Here is a 20,651-nt window from a genome sequence, read left to right as displayed (position 1 = left end):
GTAAAAATGGTTAAGTCTTTAAAGATCATATGTAAAAAAGAATCCCAGGGTCTGTCATGCACAAAGTCCCACTTTGCATCCATTTACAAAGTGGCTATCCACAGGGTCTTTTTCATATTGCTGGTATCTGCAAAGTCCTCAGCCAAGGTAAAAATGTTAAACTGTTTTTACATTTGATTTTTTTAAAGGCTCAATGTACACAGGGTGATTTTTCAGGCAACTTACTCTCGGGTAATCTAGTTTTTCGCATAGCAAAAATGTATACCTCCGACTCTCCAAACAAACAAATTTGTCACCTGCAGTTAAATGTGCTACTAAGGGTAACAAACAGGGCCGGGCCAAGCTGCCAAGACTCCATAGGCAACCCAGCCGGCCTCCATGCTCCCCCCCCCCCACAGGCCCCAGATGAACCGCAACTTGCACATATGCAGGATGGGGAGAGAGCGGGAAAAGAAGTGAGCGCAACGGAGGGAAGGGGACACAGGGAAGGAGAGCGACGGAGGGGAGGAGAGCAACGTAGGGGAGGGGACGCAGGGAAGGAGAGCGATGAAGGGCAGGGGAAAGGGGCAGAGTGACAGAGGGGAGGGGAAGGGGAGAGAGGGCAGCGGAGGGTGGGAAACCAAAGAGAGCTGTGATAATGGACTAGTGGTAGGCAGAAGACAGTTTAAGAGGTACCTGCCCAGCGCCCCCTCCCTGTTGTTGCGCCCTAGGCCGGTGCCTCTTCTGCCTACCTCTAGTTCTGGCCCTGGTAACAAACCTCCTGAAAATTCCTTCCCACCAGTAATAAAGTAAATCACCAGTAGGAAAACATACGTGGCACATTATTTCCTAATGTTACCTCGTAAGGAAATGTCAGGTGACTTTGGAAAACCAAGATCCCCACATTTTTTCCTTCTGGTGATATACTTTGATGGTGGTGAGAATAGATATTCCCTGCTACCTTAAAATAGTGATGCAGGCCAGGATCGAGCCTGTTTGTATCAGGCACCTCCAAAGATTTTTTTTGGACGGGTCTGCCAATTTCACGGTACACTACTGAGACCACATTTGATTAATGACAGGAAAGGCAACCTGCAACCAGTGCTCCAATTAGAAATGTTGTATTGGTACCCTATCTGTGCTGTATCTGTGGGTACAGATCCCACAATGATTGGAAAAGGGAATGTATTACTATAAATAGGAGACTTCAGGTAATGCCACACAATAAGCTGTTTAAAAATTGGGGGCAGTTTGTATGAAAACAAGGGCAGATGTAGGTTTATATTTTCTCTCATCTTTGTAAAGTAACCATGACAGCTGATTTGTATTAGTACCTCTAGGTGAGGGCTGTACATAACCATAGGAGACATGTCAAAGTATCCTTGTATTTCAGAGTTAGCAGAGACTCCTCAAAAGCAAACATGTAGCTTATGTATATCATCAGTTTACTGTTTATAGCTTTGCTATATAAAAGTCCACCTTAGAGCGGGCTTTGGCTGAAAGGCTGGCTGCAGCGGCCAGGAAAGCCATTTTACATACCTGGTTGTCTCATCTTCCTCCACCAATGTCCTTGGTACTTCAGAAACTGCAATATATATTTCACTTAGATTGGATAGAAACCTTAACGAATACGGAAAGCCATACGGACACATTTTTTGATACCTGGCTGACGCATATCAACACACTCCCACCGCACACTAAACTGCTGACCGTTCAAACTTTTCAATACACTACATGGTATGACAGGGAGCTACTGCTGGGGTCTGATCTTGTCTGTGAGGCGGAACAACAGCTGATGCATAGAGATGATCAACAACAATCAACTTTAATGGGACCCCCCAGGAGCTACTCCCTTAATCGACTACTAACAGGCTCTCTGTGAGTACGAACCTTTTTTTACTTTTCCCTACTGTTGGTAATTAATGATAGGCTGGATCGTTCTTCACCATATATCAATGGCTACATATTTCTCTGGTCCATTCTTTCCTGGTCACTTGACAACGGCAGAGAATGCTAACTATAGCTCTTGCCTTCTACTCCTTTGTTCTACCCTTGACAAATTATTGTTATCTTATTTACCTTTTTTTTTTTTTTTCTTTGGTCATGATTTTGTTTATTTCTTTTATTTGTATTCTGGAAAAACTAATAAAAACATTTGTGAAAAAAAAAAAGTCCACCTTAAGGTATGCAAGACAGCTCGCCAATCGAGCGGATCTCTCTCCGATATGCCCACCTTGAGGTGGGCAATATCAGCTGATCCGATTGTGGGCCCTAGGGCCCAAAGATCGGATCCTAACGAACGGGAACGGGCGGTCGGATCGCGGAAATACATCCAATCGAGATCTGGCCGACTTTCGGCCAGATCTCGATCGGGGAAGCCCGTCAGGGGACCCCATACACAGGCCAATAAACTGCCGACTCGGTCTGTCGGCAACTTTTATCGGCCCGTGTATGGCCACCTTTAGGTGGGACAGTTTTTACTCTCATCACATAAAAAGTCAATTGTGTTTAGCCAGGCTCTGAGATACCACCAGATTTGCTCAAACCTTGTTGACAGAAATAAACATCTGCATTTCTTACGAATACTTTTGTTAATCAGGAATACCATCCTCAGATTAATGATGATAAAATCCACATGCCACAGAGCTAATCTCTTTCTCTTTCTGAATATCATCCTGTCACATCCTAGTGACTATTTTGAGTATCATTTGTGCTTCTCCAAATATTTAATGACTATGAGGTGTGGGGAAGCAGGAAACAGATGCAGAACCCAAACGTCTCCTGTTAAGCAATAGCATTAAAAGGGAAAAGAAATATAGCTATAACATACTAAAAGTTAAATTAAAGGCGAATTACCCTTTAAACTACGTGCATCATATACATTGTATTCCTCCAAAAATAGATTTTTAGTGTGTTAGCAGCCTATTGATCAATATATGGGGCCAAAATAATTGCCTGCTTAAAGGGGACATACTGTATAACATATATTTTCACAATGCAGCAAACCATGTACAATAATGTAAAATAGAAGAAATAGTTTTTATTTAATACTCTTTGTATATAAAATTAGGGATGCACTGAATCCAGGATTCAGCCGAATCCTTCTGCCCCGCCGAACCGAATCCTAATTTGCATATGCAAATTAGGGGCGGGAGGAAAATCATGTGACTTGTGTCACAAAACAAGGAATTAAAAAATGTTTTCCCCTTCCCACCCTTAATTTGCATATGCAAATTTGGATTCGGTCTGGTATTCGGCCAAATTCAGGGGTTCGGCCGAATCCAAAATAGTGGATTTGGTGCATCCCTATAAAAAACATCTGTATAAGCTTGAAAATTGTGCTCTGCCCACTCTCTTTGCAAGCTTCCTGATCAGGAGTTTCCAGTATCAGGCTCTGGAGCCACCAGTACCTTCTGCCTAAGCTACAGAGCAGCAGCCAATGAGGGAGGAGTGGGCATTTTTGTGATGTCACAATCAGTCCTTCCCTGCAGACATGGGATCACCTATACTGCTTGTATCCCCTTCCCTGAACTGCTCCTTTCTGTCCCTCTCTGTCCTGTTCCTTTCCCCCTTCCCTCCCTGCAATGTTAGTTTCTCTCCCTCTCTGTCCTGTTTATATAAAGTGATACTGACACTAAAAAAATACTTTTTAAAATATGAATGCACATTTAAAGTTACCTATAGGTAATGTTGATCGTTTTATGCTGAGAGGTTTGTGTATGTAAGTAATTGTTAGTTGAAGTTCCTAAACCTGACTGTTTTGCCAACCAGACTGTCCAATCTCAGCCTGTCAGTTTCTAATGCTAAAGGACTCTGGCTGCACAAATAAGGCAGCCCCTCATAGAGGAACATGGGGCATCAGACAGGCAATGTAGAAGAATTGTGCAAATACTGTACTTTATGGCAAAGTTATAAGTTGCTTTCAAAGACAATATTATGATAGATGTAAAAAAGAGTTTAATTTCTGGTGTCAGTATCTCTTTAACGCTTCCCTGCAGTGTTTGTTTCTCTCCTTCTCTGCCCTGTTTATTTAACCCCCTCCCTGCAGTGTTAGTTTCTCTCCCTCTCTGCCCTGTTCATTTAACCCCCTCCCCGCAGTGTTCATTTCTCTCCCTCTCTGCCCTGTTCATTTAACCTCCTACCTGCAGTGTTTGTTTCTTTCTATCACTGCCCTGTTTTTTTAACCCTCTCCCTGCAGTGTTAATTTCTCTCCCTCTCTGCCCTGTTCATTCAGCTCCCTCCCTGTAGTGTTTGTTTCTTTCTCTCTTTGCCCTGTTCATTGTCCTTCCTCCTGCTCCTTCCCTGCACTGCTAGAAAAGAAAAGCAAACTGCTGTATAAATAATATAACATAATCTGCTACTAAAAGTATTTAATTCTTTTCTGGGGGCAATGTGTATCAGCAGTTAGTGTAAATACCATAGTCATTTTGTACACAGTATTATGTTTCTATACAATACAATACAAATTATTCCAGAACAACTGCATTTATTCCCTTGCAACTCCCTGCAACTGCATGTAAACTGTTCCACAACAGCTGCATTTTTACCTTGCAACTCCCTGTACTTTATCATAAATTGTTCCAGAACAGCTGCATTTGTTCCCTTGACACTCCCTGTGCCTGACTGTAAACTGTTCTACAACAGCTGCATTTTTACCTTGCAACTCCTTGCACCTGATCATAAATTTTTCCAGAACAGGTGCATTTATTCCATTGTAACTCCCAACACCTGGTCATAAATTGTCCCAGAACAGATGTATTTATTCCCCTGCAACACCCTGCAATTAAACATTAATTGTTCCAGAACTGCTGTTTATACATCTGATTAATAATTAATACAGATAATTACTACATGGCAGCACAGAAACCAGTGCAATTAGCATCAGAATTTAATAATCAGCCTTGTAACATCAGCTTATATTACAGGCCAACCTCATTTTCTGCTCAATAATTTGTGACAACCCTTAAGCTTAGCTTCTCAACAGCTGCTCAGAGCCCACTGAGCATGTGAGTGTCACAGACACTTTCCAAGTGCTATTGAGAAGCTGAAACTTTAGCCTGGTGTAACAAGTTCAGTATATAAACTATGGCATTTTTAACCATATTCATTTTAAGTGTTTAGTTCTCCTTTAAAAGGTTGAACTTGATGGAAGTTATAATCTCTCCGATGCTTTATTTACCAGTAGGTCCTTCCAGCTGACACATAGTTCACCCATTCTGATTAGAAGAAGGGAGGTTACTGCCTGGTAACCAGTCAGTGGACACCAAGTGCTTCTGAGGAAGTTGTGTGAGGCCACAAAACGCGTCGAGCGTGGGGCTAGATACACTGTTGCTGAATATTGTTTTTACGATTTAATTATGAATAAAATTGGATATTTTTTAAAGGACCCTAATGCTGCCTGGTGTTCTGTGATTCAGATACCTAGTGGAAACCAAGAGAGCTGAAAAGAAGGAAGTAGAGTTCTGGCTATTATGTTACACATCCTGTCACTCCAGCCTTTATATATTACATTTTTGGCTAACTAACTATATTAGAAACATTTTTTATTTTGCACATTTGTATCTATTTACCCAGTTTTTATTTTTATACTAAACAATTCCTTTAACGATGTGGAATTCTCTTCCTGAATGAATGGATGGACATGTGACTTTTAAAAATAACTAAACAGCACAAAAGCCACAACTAATAAAAAAAATTAAATGTAAACTGGGGACCTGTCACTCAGACATAGAAAGCTGTATAATAAAAGTCCTTTTTAAATGAAACACATCTGCACCTGTTATAAAAGTATCTTAACATCTCTACTTTTAAACATACATCTCTGCTGTTAATCATATAGTACTTGCCCCGCTTTTATGTTTCAGGCATAGAAGCAGGGTAAGCAGATACTTTGATTTTCTATTCTGCACTTATTAGATGTCACTGCTTTCCTTGCATTCCCCTCATCATGGTGTGTAGTCAAAGCATGGGCATAATGTCCCCCATAAACAAAGGATTTTGGGATGATGTAAAGCTTGCCTTAATAACACAAAATGGTGCTCATCTATGTGCTCCAAAAGAACGAAGGAAACAAGATTTATATATTTTATAGTGTAGTTAAAGTTTATTTGTTTAACAAACAAAATAGAACAGCATTCTGAATTATTTCTTAGGATGAAAGGTCCCCTTTTCGTACACCACATTCCTGCATCATCATTGCACTTTATTGTAAGCCAATGACACATTTCCTGTGAGAAGATTACAATCCTCCAGACTGAATGTAATGCCGCAGTTATGAACACATTTCTAGCTAATATGAAATATTGTCACAAATACACCCAGCAATACACTATAACGCTGTATTTAAAAAGTGCATTATTAAATAGCTCTCCTGTGTGCTAAACAATGCATTGCTTTGATTTAAGTAATGACTACACTGTGTAAGATCTTTAAATCCCTTTCATGTATGCCATAATGCCACAGCTAAATGTATAACAGACTGCTGCAATAGCCTTCACATATGATGGCAACATCTCTACATAAAACATTTTTTAGATAAAAGGTCTACTTTCCCTTTAAATCAAAACAGCTTTTTTATGTTTGTCATTTTATTCATTCTAACTTACAAATACAGATTTATTTATTTAAGCATATTTAACCTTTTAAATGATCTTTTACATTATGTTTAACCTTTATCTGAGACTGTTGTCTCTTTAAAGCTCAGAGAGGTAGGAAACCTTAGATTACTCTAACAAAGAGGTTGAGCACGTGACAGGAACAGTTTCACTTTGGAATATATTTAACTGTTTCTGCTTTCTATTACACATCTCTCCAGAGCAGAAGACAATAGTGTTGTAGCCTTCCCAAACTGAGCATTGATGAGTGAGAAACGAATATGGGAAACAATGAATAACTTGAACCATTTTGAACTATTTTTACCATTCTTAACACATGGTAAAAATTAAGTACCACAGAGAAGAAATTTTTCTTTGTTTCTTTCCATAGCTGACGCCTTAATCCGGTATTGGAATTTGCTCTGGCAACACCAATCTGCAACACAATGTCATTCCAGGAGTGAGTATCATTATCTATAGAACTGAAATGTCATATAAATAAGGGCATCTTTGCTGATTGGAATTGTGCTTTATTCAACTAAACCTAAACACAGGCACCAAACAAACTTATGAACAGTGAAATGGTACAAGGTTGTGCAGCTCTGCTATAGTTTTAGAGAGTTATTATGCTATAAAGCTGAAAAATTTAAGGTGATCATGTAGTTGTGTTAATATGCAGAATAGGCTTTGGATTTAATTGGAAAATAGACAAATTGCTTATATTGGGTCCTTTATTTTCGGCAATTCCCAGAAGACCAAATCTTGAACTGCACAAGTCACTATGGGGCAGATTTATCTAGGGTCGAATTTCGAAGTAAAAAATACTTCGAAATTCAACCATCGAATTGAAATGCTTCAACTTTGAATATCGAAGTCACCGAATTGGGCCATCGAACGATCGGAGTAAAATCGTTCAATCGAATGATTTGAATGATTTAAGCATATGATCAACCGATTTTACTACGATGTGTGAAGAAAAAAAATGGTTGTAGAATGTCCCCATAGGCTAACATAGCAATTCGGCAGGTTTAATTTGGCAAAGTATTGCAGTCGAAGTTTTTTTAAAGAGACAGTACTTTAAACGATTATCGAAGTTATCTACAGCCATTTTCTAAGTCCTCACACATCGAAATAAAATCGTTCGATCGTACGCTAAAATCGTTCAAATCGAAGGATTTAATCATTCGATCTAACAATTTTACTTCCAAATTCGGTGAAAAATACTTCAACTTCGATATTCGAAGTCGAAGTATTTCAATTCGATGGTCGAATTTCAAAGTATTTTTTACTTTGAAATTCGACCCTTAATAAATCTGCCCCTTAGTGTATCTATACAGATTAGTATTAAGCATCTCCACATTACATTTCATGGTGTTGGATTTTATAGTATAAGTAACATAGTACCGCACTCAACGGGAATACTGAAAAATATTAAAAAAAAAAAAATATATATATATATATATATATATATATATATATATATATATATATACACACACACACACACACACAAATCTCAGTATCAAAATGTTTCCCATGCACCAAAGGCAAAGATTGTAGTGTGTTGTGTGGCACTAATATATATATATATATATATATATATATATATATATATATATATATATATATATATATATATATATATATAAAGATATATATAGATATATATATATATATAGATATATATAGATATATATATATTCATCCCTATACAGACCTATATACGCACTCTATATCAATACTAAACTAACTGTAGATGTTAAGATCACAAAAGCCTTGAATGTTATGCTTGTTCAAAACATTATCCAAGCCTCTCTTAAAAGCATTAATAGAATTTGTCAAATACATAATTCAGATTTATGTACAAATTAAAAAGCAAGGAAATTCCACCAATCACCTCTTTGCCCAACAGTAGTACTCCCTTCCCCCACACTATTTTTTTAGCATAAAAAGCTTTACTTCTTTAGTTATGTATCTCAATATAGTCTTTTCTGGGTTGCTGCTTGTGGGCACCATTTTGATACATCAATGTCATTCACTGGGATCACTTAATATGTTTTGTGCATGTGCGGCTAGCCAGCATCCCTATACTTTATGCACTTGCGATAGTGCACAGTACAAAGCAATCATAAAAATGAGTAGAGATGTACATAATTCAAGATTCAATTTGGGAGTCTATTCAAATACCTTGGCTTCCTGTCGATCTGTTTTTTTTAGGCACCAAACTTTTAATTTAAAAAAAAAAAAAAAACTCATTCAGGGAAAAAAAACACAGAAGAGTTTGGGAACACTTGCATGGTATCAGTACCCAAAGGCTAGAGCAGGTAACTATAAAGAACCAAACATCTGAAGAATATAATACATTTCTGGGCAGGGAATTGTTCACATTATAATATGCAAATTTGGGCTTTTGGATTAATAAGGCAAAATGTTTGTGTTGTGGTGAGCTCTTTATTTGAGGGAAATCTTAATTTAAAAAAAACATAGATTAAAGGGGTTGTTCACTTTCAAACACTTTTCTAATATTGAAGTGTAAAGTTAAATTTTTCATCTCCTTATGTCTTTCTAAAGCAGCTGTGTGGGAGGTTACTATCTCTGTAACTGTTTGAAATTGATACATTTAGTTGATACCTGTCTTTTCTTTGTCACTGCTGAGCAGAATCCCTGAGTTTCATTAAAGGCAGTTGTTAGAATTGAAACAATTGTTGCTAATATTCCACAACTACTGGTGAGAAATATATCAACTAAATGTAGCAAATTGTAAAAGCTCACATTCTGCACCTAAATTATTGAGCTGCCAGTCTAAAACACCAATACTTTAAACTTACATCTTGGAACAAGTGTACAAAATAAAATCGAAAGCAACTAAAAAAAAAAGTTTTTCTGGTGAACAATCTGAAAACAACTGAATGGAAAAAAGTGTTTGGAAGGTGAACAGCCACTTAAAGCACATTCCTGTAAAAATATGCGAGCAGTTGTACCATCTACTAGTTTCTGTGATCCTGGCCTTGAATGTGGCTTATTATTTGCAATTGTTTGCATTTCCCGCCCTTCCCCAGGCTGCCAGAAATATAATGTGCCCAGCCTACTGTCATTTGCTTGGAATAAAAACATGTCTCTAAATATGTATTCAAATGAGTGGTAACTGCAATATTTCTTTTTTTTTTTTGCCAAAATGAAAAACAATCTTAAAGTCAGATTCCGGGAAAAGGCAGAATGCCAACAAAAGTGTAAAGTGGGTAATACACGAGCTGATAAAAGCTTCCGATAGACCGTCGTTAGCTTATTGGCCCGTGTATGGGGCCAAGAGTCGGTCAGATGCCGATTGGACAGGGGTAAAAATCCTGTTGGATCACGGACCGCATCTGTTCGTTGATATGGCCCCGCTATCTGACTGCCTCTATGCCATTCATTATGATCCCATCGTAGGGCCCTAGGGCTCACGAATAGATCATCCAGATATCGCCCGCCTCAAGGCCACCTTTAGAATATTTCCTTGCATCTGACAGAGAAACGTGCTGTGAAAACAACCAAAATATCCAATTATATTTATATGAAAGCAAAAATCCTTTCTGGACTTTGACATGTTCACAGATATTATAGCGACTACCTTACTTTGTATATACTGTATATATGGTATGGTAAAAATGGTATTAGTAGTTATAAAAACAGTATGCATGGTGTCATTTTAGTAGCCTGGTCAGTGGCGTAACTAGAAATTACTGGGCCCCACAGCAAATCATTTTTCAGGCCCTTAAAATGTTCAGAGATTGACCAATATTTATTAAAATAGGATATTAATTATGGCCTCATGGGACCCCTATACTTCCTGTCCCCCACTCCTGCAGCCACAGGGTCTGCTTCCTCTTTGTCACATTTTCATCCATCATCCTGGTATTAGGAACTCTCCAAAAACCAGCACTCCAGATAATCTAGAATCTTTACCCTAAATTCAGCAAACACCTCTGCAAATCTTGTATTTTGCTGGAAATTGCAGCAGATCTTGACTCCCCACCTCCTTCCGAAATCCTGATCTTAAGAGTCATAGAAGGCAAGAGTTTAAATCTGAAACTTCTTTAGATAAAAGCGTCTGGTCCCAGACTCTAAATTAACAATTTCATAGTTATATATAATTAATAAGAAATATTCTTGCTCCTAACATGATATGCACACTCTATATTTTATTTCATTTATGCATAAATACAACACTGCCACGGAGAGCTTAGGATCTATACAAATATTTTCATATATAAGGTGCTATTATTTACTCTACATTCTTGCAGTAGTGAAAATATTCTCATGCATATTATGAATAAGAGTGATATCAGTTTACTTAACACAGCTGCACTATTAAATTTACTAAGGAAATTATAATTATAATTTTGAGAGCAGACTGGTAGGATGAGTCAGAGACCTTTAAACAATGCACCATTGATAAGCATCCTGTAAACCTGATCATAAAACTAAACATTACACAAACAGTGACTTCCTACATGGTAGCTTCATTTTCCAACCTTATTTGGAACACCCAATAGAGCAAGCTCTCAAAACAAAATAATAACTCCTCATTAACTGAATGACATACAGTTTAGTTGTGTGTGCAAACTGGGTTAGGCACAGCTGCCATTGACTCTTACATGTCGGAGAGAAATCCAAGGCCTTTTTTAGTCTGATGAAAAGATCATTGTATGTTATCTGCCTTATATATAGTCCATTAAAGGGGTTGTTCACCCTTAAATTCATTTAAGTATGAAGTAGAAAGTGATATTCTGAGACAATTTGCAATTGGTTTTCATGTTTTATTATTTATGGTTGTTGAGTTAATTAGCTTTTTATTCAGTAGCTCTCAAGTTTGCAATTCCAGCAATCTGGTTGCTAGGGTCCAAATTACCCTAGAAAAAATGCACTGATTTGAACAAGTGGCTGGAATATGAATAGGAGAGGCCTGGATAGAAACATGAGTAATAAAAAGTAGCAATAGCATTTGTAGCCTGACATTTGAATGCTGGAAAGATTCAGAAAATAAAGGCAATTAATTGGAAAACTATAAAATAGAAAAAATGAAGGCCAAGTTGCTTAGAATTGACCATTCCATAACATACTAAATATTAATTTAAACTAGCTCTTTAAATTATTTGTGAAAAGGTATTGTGATGTAATTGAAGAAATGGTTGTCACTTTATGTTGGCTTGAGATTTGGGCATTCAAATTTTTTTCATGGAAACAAAAATCACTGCATATACTGTATTTGGATTTTTAATCAATGAGAAAAAATTTGTGTGTATTAAAAGTAGAATAAATCTCTAACATTACACAAATTCGAATTTTAATATATAAGCCTCTCTTGAGTAGGGTGCAAGCAGTGCCGGATTTCTCTCCCGGGCACCCCGAGGCCTCTGGGTCCAAGTGCCCGTTACCTGCCCTCACCCCCCAGCGTGCGTGAGGGCATGCATCATATCGCTGGGGAACTCTGTATTTCAGGATGCGGCTGGGCGGCATGCCGCCCCTAAAATTTCGCTGCCCTAGGCCCGGGCCTTGCCACGGGCCTGGGTGTAAATTCTAAGTGTATTAGATTTAAGATTTTATGGTCCTTAATGCTGCCAGACCTTGTGTCCCTGCTCATAGGATAAAAAATCTCTAAATGGTGTATTTTCCAATTAAAAGGTGACTTCTAGTAGTGGTAGGAAATTGGGTGGCTATCTTACTTTTACCAAAATGTTCCGGAATGCTTTTACTTACTTTTGTTAGTATCCTAGCTCAGACCTGAAGTTGCACCTAAATTGCAAGTTGCAGCAAAGGCTTTTGCTATTTACAGATGGAATTCTGCATGTTGGCCATAGCGCTACTTTAAGTTAGCACCTATATTACTTAGTAAGCCCTTAAGTGTGAAATAGATATTTAATATAGATATTTTCTATAAAGATACAGAAATAATCAGGAAATGTAAAATCAGGCAATAAACTAAAACTAAGGGGCAGATTTATCAAGGGTCGAATTTCGAGGGTTAAAAAACCCTCGAATTCTACCCTCGAAGTAAAATCCTTCGAATTCGAATATCGAATTTGAAGGATTTCAGCGCAAAAGCTCGAATAAAAATAGTTCGATCAAACGATGAAATCGTTCAAATCGAACGATTCGAACGGTTTTAATCGATTGTTCGAAGGATTTTTATTCGATCAAAAAAAACTTAGAAAAGTGATGGGGAAGGTCCCCATAGGCTAACATTGCACCTCGGTAGGTTTAAAGTGGCGAAGTATGAAGTCGAAGTATTTTTTAAAGAGACAGTACTTCGATTATCAAATGGTCGAATAGTCGAACAATTTTTGATCTAATTTGACCAATTCGATGGTCGTAGTACCCAAAACAATACTTCAAAATTAGAATATTTTTTCCATTCCCATTATTCCATTCAAATTATTCACTCAAGCTTAGTAAATCTGCCCCATAGTGTATGGAGAATCTGCTTAGGAAATACATAAAAGCATATGCTACTTTGAAAATTAAACTGACTATATAATAAACAAATAAAATACATTTTATTTATTTTAACCTATCTGTAAAATTAATGGGCCTTATGGGGCCATACATGCCCATATTTACTGTAGCAGTTTGGTTGATTTTGTCCATTCTGCTAAACATGCAGTGGTGAAACTAGAGTGTGCCGGGCCCCCCTACAAAAAAAAACCTTCAGAGGGGGCCGGCACACTCCGATCCCCAATCCTCCTGCCCAACACCCGACTTTGCCCACATCCCGTCCCAACTTTCGTCCTCTTCTTATAAGTAAGAGAGGGGCTCGGGAGGAGGGGGTTTTCTTATCAGCTATAGAGGAAGCAGACTTCTATAGTTATGCCACTGCAAACATGTATGGCATTGTAAAAGGCCAGCTTATAAATGATATAGCCAGATCTCATAGCAGCCAGGCTGCATGGTTGGTTTTAATCTTTACTGTGCATATTGCCATTATCTTTCCTTGAAACCTTGAGATCCCCAGTAAAGCCTCATTTTAAATGTGCAGTGCAGCTTTGAGCCCCACTTTTAAAAGAGCACAGATACCTGCAACTAAACTGGACTAAACTGGTAAAAGGAATAGTTAATAGTTAATCTCAGAAGATGTGTAATTAGTTTTATCAGCTACTTTGAAGTTCTTCGGCATCAGAAAGTAATAAGATGTGTGAAAGTGAAACTGGCTTCATATTTTCATTTAGTGCCATAGATATTTCTCAATTAAAACAATAGGCAAAAAGCATGTTCAGCACCAGCCCTATTCATTTTAATGAAAGTTAAAAAGGGTATTTACTGTACTATTAAGAGTGTCTTCTGAAAGACTCCTTTCTGGAGGCAAATAAAATTTCATTAACAAATTTTTCAACCGAAATATTTGAATATTGCTGGTTAGTCCTGGCAGCTTCCCGGAAATCTTTTTTCTTATGTTGGATTAGAGATGATTCCCCACAGTTGAAAGATGTATTTTCATATTTATAAAATGTATGTATCCAAGAGGTCATTAGGTACAGAGTTGATGAATTATCTCAGAGGAATAGGATTGAACGTAGATGGTCTTTTTATATTGCAACTCTTGATGATGCTAAAAGAAAATTCATTCACAAACTTATGGGGAAAGACCAGGAAAACTAGTTATTTTATTTAAAGACTAAGCCCTTTCACAAAAATGCATTGTTTATCTTATCTAAATCTTCTTGATTGAGTCTTTAATTTTATTTTGTAAAGCTTGAGCTATATGGAAAGTACAGGTCTATTTATATTTATATATTTATATTTATATTTGTTTTAACTTTTTTTTTTTTCCATTGTGTATGGTTGATATTGTACAAATTCTTTTTGAATTACATATACATGTTTCTGCATAGCCATACGCTTGTGATTATCAAAAAGCTATGTAAATTATTCATATTTTATTGCAAACTCAATAAAAAGAATTTGAAAAGAAAAGAGTGTCTTAAAAGGACAGTATCATTGGATGACTTCTCGGACAAGCCATGGGTAGTAGTAGTAATCTCAACATCTACAGTAAGTTTTATATATATATATATGCATGTGTATGGTATGTATCCGATGGGGGATTTAATGAACTATTTTTTTCCACTATAAACTAATATGTACAGTAACTATGTAACCTTGTATATCATCATTTTTAACATCCAGTTGTTTTACTTTATTTTAGACAGGAAATGGGAAATACCACCTGCACAAAATATGTAGATATGGATTTGTTCCTGCATTGCTCACTAGTTCCCTCCGTAAGTATCGTTATGCAAAATGACCACTGATTTTCACATATGGTTGATTTTAAGAGACTGACATAGCTTTTAGGAAACTCATTAAGGAGTCTTAGGAAAATGTACCTAAAGAGAAATATTTGTATATATTTGTATGCATCTTATCAAGTATGAGGCTCCAGGACCAGAAAGGGAAATGCAAACAAATACATAAATCCCTTAATCCAGTAAGTCAATTAATGTACATCATATAAATTGCATTCATTCCTAAATGGAATTTTTGTGTGTTAGCAGGCTACTGACCAATCTGTGGGGCCAAAATAATGGCCTTCCTGATAAATTATTTATATTTGATCAGATATGAGTTGTTTGTGGAGTCTTTGGCTAATGTGTCTGAAAAGGCCACCGTTGCAATCAGATCACTGGACAGAAAGTTGGCAAATGGGGGTTCAATCAAATGAACAGAGGGGCGTGCTCCCATAGCTGAAGATCAATGCCTCAATTTTATTAGTGAAATCAAAAGCACTTATAGCAGTAGAGTTACAATCAGCATGTCAAAAAAATTTGATATCTTGACTTCTTCAGGTGGTTCAATATTGTTAAACACAAGGTAATGCACTTAGGTAGAAAACACATAAATGCTAGTTATACACTAAATGGCAGTTTGTTGGGGTATCCTAATCCTGTGCTAATTGAGAAGATAAAAAACTTGTCACTCAGTGACTAAAGGTGCCCATACACTGAGAGATCCGCTCGTTTGGCAATGTCGCCAAACGAGCGGATCTCCCTCCGATATGCCCACCTTGAGGTGGGCAATATCAGGCTGATCCGATCGTGGGCCCTAGGGCCCAAAGATCGGATCCTAACGATGCCTAACAGGCGGTCGGATTGCGGGACCGCATCAACGAATAGATGCGGCCGCGATCCAACGGGATTTTTTGTCCCACCCGATCGAGATCTGGCCGACTTTCGGCCAGATCTCGATCGGTTAACCTGTCGGGGGGCCCCATACACGGGCCAATAAGCTGCCGACACGGTCTGTCGGCATCTTTTATCGGCCCGTGTATGGCCACCTTAATAAAGCAACTGACTTGCTTAAAACTACATTTTGCTAGAACTTAAGCTTAATCATTTTTTTTATTATTTAAAACTCTTTTATACATGGGTATGGTGCTCATATAGTAGCCAAGTTAGTGCCAGCAGTACACCTAAGATTATCTGACCTGGAGCCCTCCTACAGGTTGGCAATTTCCTGTTTCCTCACTCTGCCCCAGAATCAGTGGCATTTGGAGGCACCATGAAATATAATTCCTGCTCCAGTTTTCTCCCTTAATCTGCCACACATATTGTTCATTTTGAAATATAGAACAAATAGAAGCAAGGACCCTCTAGGTGGGAGCAGGACTTTACCAGCAACAAGAGGACCTTATGTGTGTGTGTGGGGTTGGGTATTAAGAACTTCACAGTCAAAGTATATAAACTGTTAGTAAGAATGCTATAATATAATAGTATATAACTTGTAACCCCTACGAACCGTAAGATTGCTCCTGTGCATGCGCCGATAATGTGCTCAATTCACAAAGAATACCGAAAAGTCTGTAAAAAAAAAAAAGTCTGTATTCATTTTGGAGGTATGGTTTTCCTTTAACTTTTCATATGATGGGGAGATTTGCATTATTTGTGGTTTTTGAGTTCATTTTTATTTAGCAGATCTCCAGATTTATATTTCAGCAATCTGGTTGCTAGGGTCCAAATGTTCCTAGCAACCATGCACTGATTTGAATAAGAGACTGGAATATGAATATAAGAGGACCTAATTAGAAAGATTTGTAATAAAAAGTACAATCAAGTACAATCATGCACAGTAAAGTTTTCCTTTAAGCAAAATATATTTATTTTTCTCTTTCAGATTCTTATCATTTTGACATTGTCTTTTCTTGAGAGGCGTGTTAACAGGTCAAAACTAGATGACAAATTATACCTGCTCAGTGGAAGATTTGGAATTGTCATGTAAGATATCTCATATTAATGCATTGTATTTCTCTTAAAATTTAGGAATACTTGAAAGACAGGCTTCTGTTTTACTGAAATGATGTGTATCGACTCCATATGTGTGTTCATTCTCTCTATCTATATCTAAAATATATGTGTGAAAGGGATATATTGAGGCCTAGGGATATAAGAAGTTACCAAAAAAAAACTTCTGTGATCATATAAAGTTGCTAGGGCTCTTTTAGGTAATAGAAGTCCAAGTTGACTTGTAATAATTTATTTTAGTAGGTAGTAAATATATGCTATAATACATAATACTCTCTAATATATAAATGTATAAATGTACTACTGTATGTAAAGATTGATGCAGAAGGGTCAAGGACTAGGATAATTTCCCTCACTGTGGAGGTCCAATCAATCAGTGGTGTACATGTAGTAAGTGCTTGGCATCAGTTAATGGCTGGACTTAGAAGTTAGACACACCCTTTGCATTATCTACAAAGAAAAAAACAGAACGGATGGGTCTAAACAACAGGCTTTTTATATTTGAATAGATCACAGAGGGTTTTTTGTGAGGATATGGATGTTAGTTATATATAGGCTCTATACAGGGACATCTTCTCCTACAATATAAAATGAGGTACAGGTCTGAAAAAAAAGAAATAAACTCTGATTGTGAGGGACCCCATATCATTGAAATACACTTACATTTGTCGCGTTAACCTCAGAGATTTTTTAGAGAAATGATGATACCCACACAGGGGTGGACTGGACAATTGGGGGCCCACTGGGTTCCGAACTTCGGGGGCCCTCGAGTGCACCAACGTCGGCACGCATCGCATAATATTGTTTTGGGGGCCAGCAGATCAGGGGATTGGGTCTGGACTGGCAGGGGCCCATAGGGTTTTTTCCCGGTATCCCACTGGCCCAGTCCGGCCCTGCACACACATCCTGTGTGGGTGACGTTCAGTCAAATATATTTTGATGCATTTCTACTACATATTGTAATGGAAATGGAGGAACTTACCCCACGGGACATCCAAGATGGCGACCTCCTGCTCCACCATGCGGTTCTTCCTGGTCGCAGTGGGACTGCGTCAGAAACATGTCGCCCCAGGATTGGTCCCCGGCGACGGAATGGACGCCGGCGTCAGAATGTGCGTCGGCATCAGGACACCAACGTGAGGACGCCGGCGTCGGCGTCATGACGTCAGCGAGTCAAGTTTTGGCGCCAAACTATGGACTATTTAAATCTATTTGCCCATCCTGTCATTGCTCAATTATAGGTCTATCTTGTATAGTTCCTGGGTGCGATTTCTTGCTATTTGGATTCTCCATGTATTGACTTATTGCCTGTTTAACGATTCTGATTCTTCGCTGCCTGTACCGACCAATTGCCTGCTTTTGACCATTCTTCTGATAAACCCTCTTGTACTGCGAACTTGGTGTTGTTTTGTCTCCTCCTTGGTCCACACCACAACAGAGCCTTCGGGCCCTGACAGTATAATTGGGCCATGGACCCTTCTGAGGAGCCTCAAGTTCCTACTGATGTCGGCAGAGCTGTTCGTGGATTGGCTTCTCGCATGCAGACCTACGAAGCCCAACAAACCCACTTCGGCCAGGCACTAGAAGCAATCCTGGAGAAATTGTCTGCCTTGTCTCCAGTGGTTCCAGTCCCCCTGCCGGTCCCTGCTACTCCGCTCCAGGTTTCCGAGCCTCGCATCCCTTCTCCTCCTCTGTACAGCGGTGATCCGGAATCATGCCGTTGTTTCATCAACCAGTGTGAGATCCAATTCACCCTGCTTCCAGGTCAGTTTGTCTCGGAGCGAGCGAAGGTGCAAGGGAAAGCTCTGGAGTGGGCTTCTCCTCTCTGGGAGAATGAGGACCCGGTTATTGACGATGCCAAGGCCTTCATCCATGACCTCCGCACTGTATTCGACGCTCCTGGTCGGGCTACCTCTGCCTCGGCTCGTTTATTTCAGCTGCAGCAAGGGACTCGTTCTGTTCCGGAATACGCCATCGAATTCCGCACTCTTGTGGCTGAAACTTCTTGGAATAATGATGGTTACCATGCTGCCTTCTACAACGGCCTGGCAATGCGCATCAAGAATGATCTTGTATCACGGGAGATTCCTTCTCGCTGGGAAGATCTTGTTGAGTTGGCTGTGAAAGTTGACACCAGACAAAGGGAGTTCCAAGTCGAAGTTGACAGGGAACGCGCTAGGAAGTTTTCCAGGTTCCAACCCACCCTGGCTCCACGCTTCCAAAGACCCTTACTCTCCAGTCCGGCTTCCAACCTTCCTTCTCCGCCTCCTGCGGCATCTGCTACTTCTTCTTTACCTCCTGAAGAACCAATGCAGATTGGACGGGCACGTCTTTCCGAACAGGAGAAGCTCCGGAGAAGGGCTGCTGGGTTATGTCTCTACTGTGGGGGAAAAGCCCACTTCGCCCATGAATGCCCAGTGAAGCCGGGAAACTCCAGAACCTAGGTAAGATTGGGGAGACTTACCTGGGTGGAATTTTTCATTCTCCCCATTCCTCTGCTCAACGTTTTCTCCTTCCTATACAAATCCAGTTCGGCTCCAAGAAGATCCTTTCTCAAGCCTTCCTCGATTCTGGCGCTGCGGGCAACTTCATGGATCGAGCCTTTGCCGGTAAACATGCTATTCCGCTCCAACCCTTGGCAACCCCTCTTCGAGTCCTGGCGATTGATGATCGTCCTCTCTCTTCTGCCATCATCTCGCAGTCTACTCAGGAACTTTCTTTCAAGGTGGGCACTATGCATTTGGAAAGACTGTCTTTTCTTCTTATCGATTGCCCTTCCACTCCTGTTGTCCTGGGATTGCCGTGGCTGTATGTTCATAATCCAGTCATTGACTGGTCCACCACACAAGTGTCCCGTTGGAGCTCATTTTGTTTACATAATTGTTTGCCTGCTGTTCCTGTTGTTAAAGTTTCTTCAGTATCTTCAAATTCTTCTCTTCCTCCTGTGTATCAAGCCTTTTCCGATGTCTTTGATAAGAAATCCGCTGAGATTCTCCCACCTCATCGTCCTTATGATTGTCCTATTGAACTCTTACCCGGCTCAATGCCCCCCCGAGGCCGCACTTACCCGCTTTCTCCCTCCGAAACTTCTGCTATGAAGTCATATATCCAGGAGAATCTTCAAAGAGGTTTCATTCGTCCTTCTACCTCCCCTGCTGGAGCAGGGTTCTGCTTTGTCGAAAAGAAAGACGGTAGTTTGCGGCCCTGCATTGACTACAGGGGGTTAAATAAGATCACCATAAAGAACAGATATCCTCTTCCTCTCATCTCCGAACTTTTTGATCGGCTTAAGGGTGCTAATTTCTTTACTAAGCTGGATCTACGTGGGGCCTACAATCTCATTCGGATCCGTGAGGGAGATGAATGGAAGACCGCTTTCAATACTCGCGATGGACATTACGAGTACCTCGTCATGCCATTTGGTCTCTGCAACGCTCCTGCGGTCTTCCAAGAATTAGTCAATGACATTTTTCGTGATCTTTTGGGACAGTGTGTGGTCGTGTATTTAGACGACATTCTTATTTTTTCTAAGAATCTTCTGGATCATCGTTGCCAAGTGCGTGAAGTTCTTTCCAGGTTGAGGAAAAACAATCTCTTCCCCAAATTGGAGAAATGCATCTTCGAAGCTTCTTCCATTCCTTTTCTTGGCTACATCATTTCTCCACAAGGCTTCAAGATGGATCCCGCCAAAGTCTCTGCGATCTTGGATTGGCCCCTTCCTACCAGAGTCAAGGCAGTTCAGAGGTTTATTGGCTCCGCCAATTATTATAGACAGTTTATCAAAGACTTTTCTTCCAAAATCTTT

The 20,651-nt window shown here is 39.3% G+C and overlaps 1 protein-coding gene across 8 annotated transcripts in view; it reads left to right on the top strand.

Moving 5' to 3' along the window:
• stra6l.1.S (stra6-like, gene 1 S homeolog) overlaps positions 1-20,651 on the top strand; it is a 67,008-nt gene that overhangs the window by 21,017 nt on the left and 25,340 nt on the right. For 4 of the 8 annotated variants that reach the window (XM_041579953.1, XM_041579954.1, XM_041579955.1 and 1 more), the window contains 3 exons: positions 6,964-7,032; positions 14,755-14,830; positions 16,719-16,819. In XM_041579953.1, coding sequence (XP_041435887.1) covers positions 7,019-7,032; positions 14,755-14,830; positions 16,719-16,819 — 191 coding nt within the window. In that variant the 5' untranslated portion in view covers positions 6,964-7,018. Of the gene's footprint in view, positions 1-1,513; positions 1,858-6,779; positions 7,033-14,754; positions 14,831-16,718; positions 16,820-20,651 lie in introns of those variants that run through there. The other 4 variants (XM_041579956.1, XM_041579957.1, XM_041579959.1 and 1 more) reach the window with 4 other exon arrangements.

This window comes from Xenopus laevis, chromosome 1S, assembly GCF_017654675.1.
Source record: "Xenopus laevis strain J_2021 chromosome 1S, Xenopus_laevis_v10.1, whole genome shotgun sequence".
Taxonomy (NCBI): Eukaryota; Metazoa; Chordata; class Amphibia; order Anura; family Pipidae; genus Xenopus; species Xenopus laevis.
The sequence above is the reverse complement of the archived record's forward strand: the minus strand, read 5'-3'. Positions and strand labels throughout refer to the sequence as shown.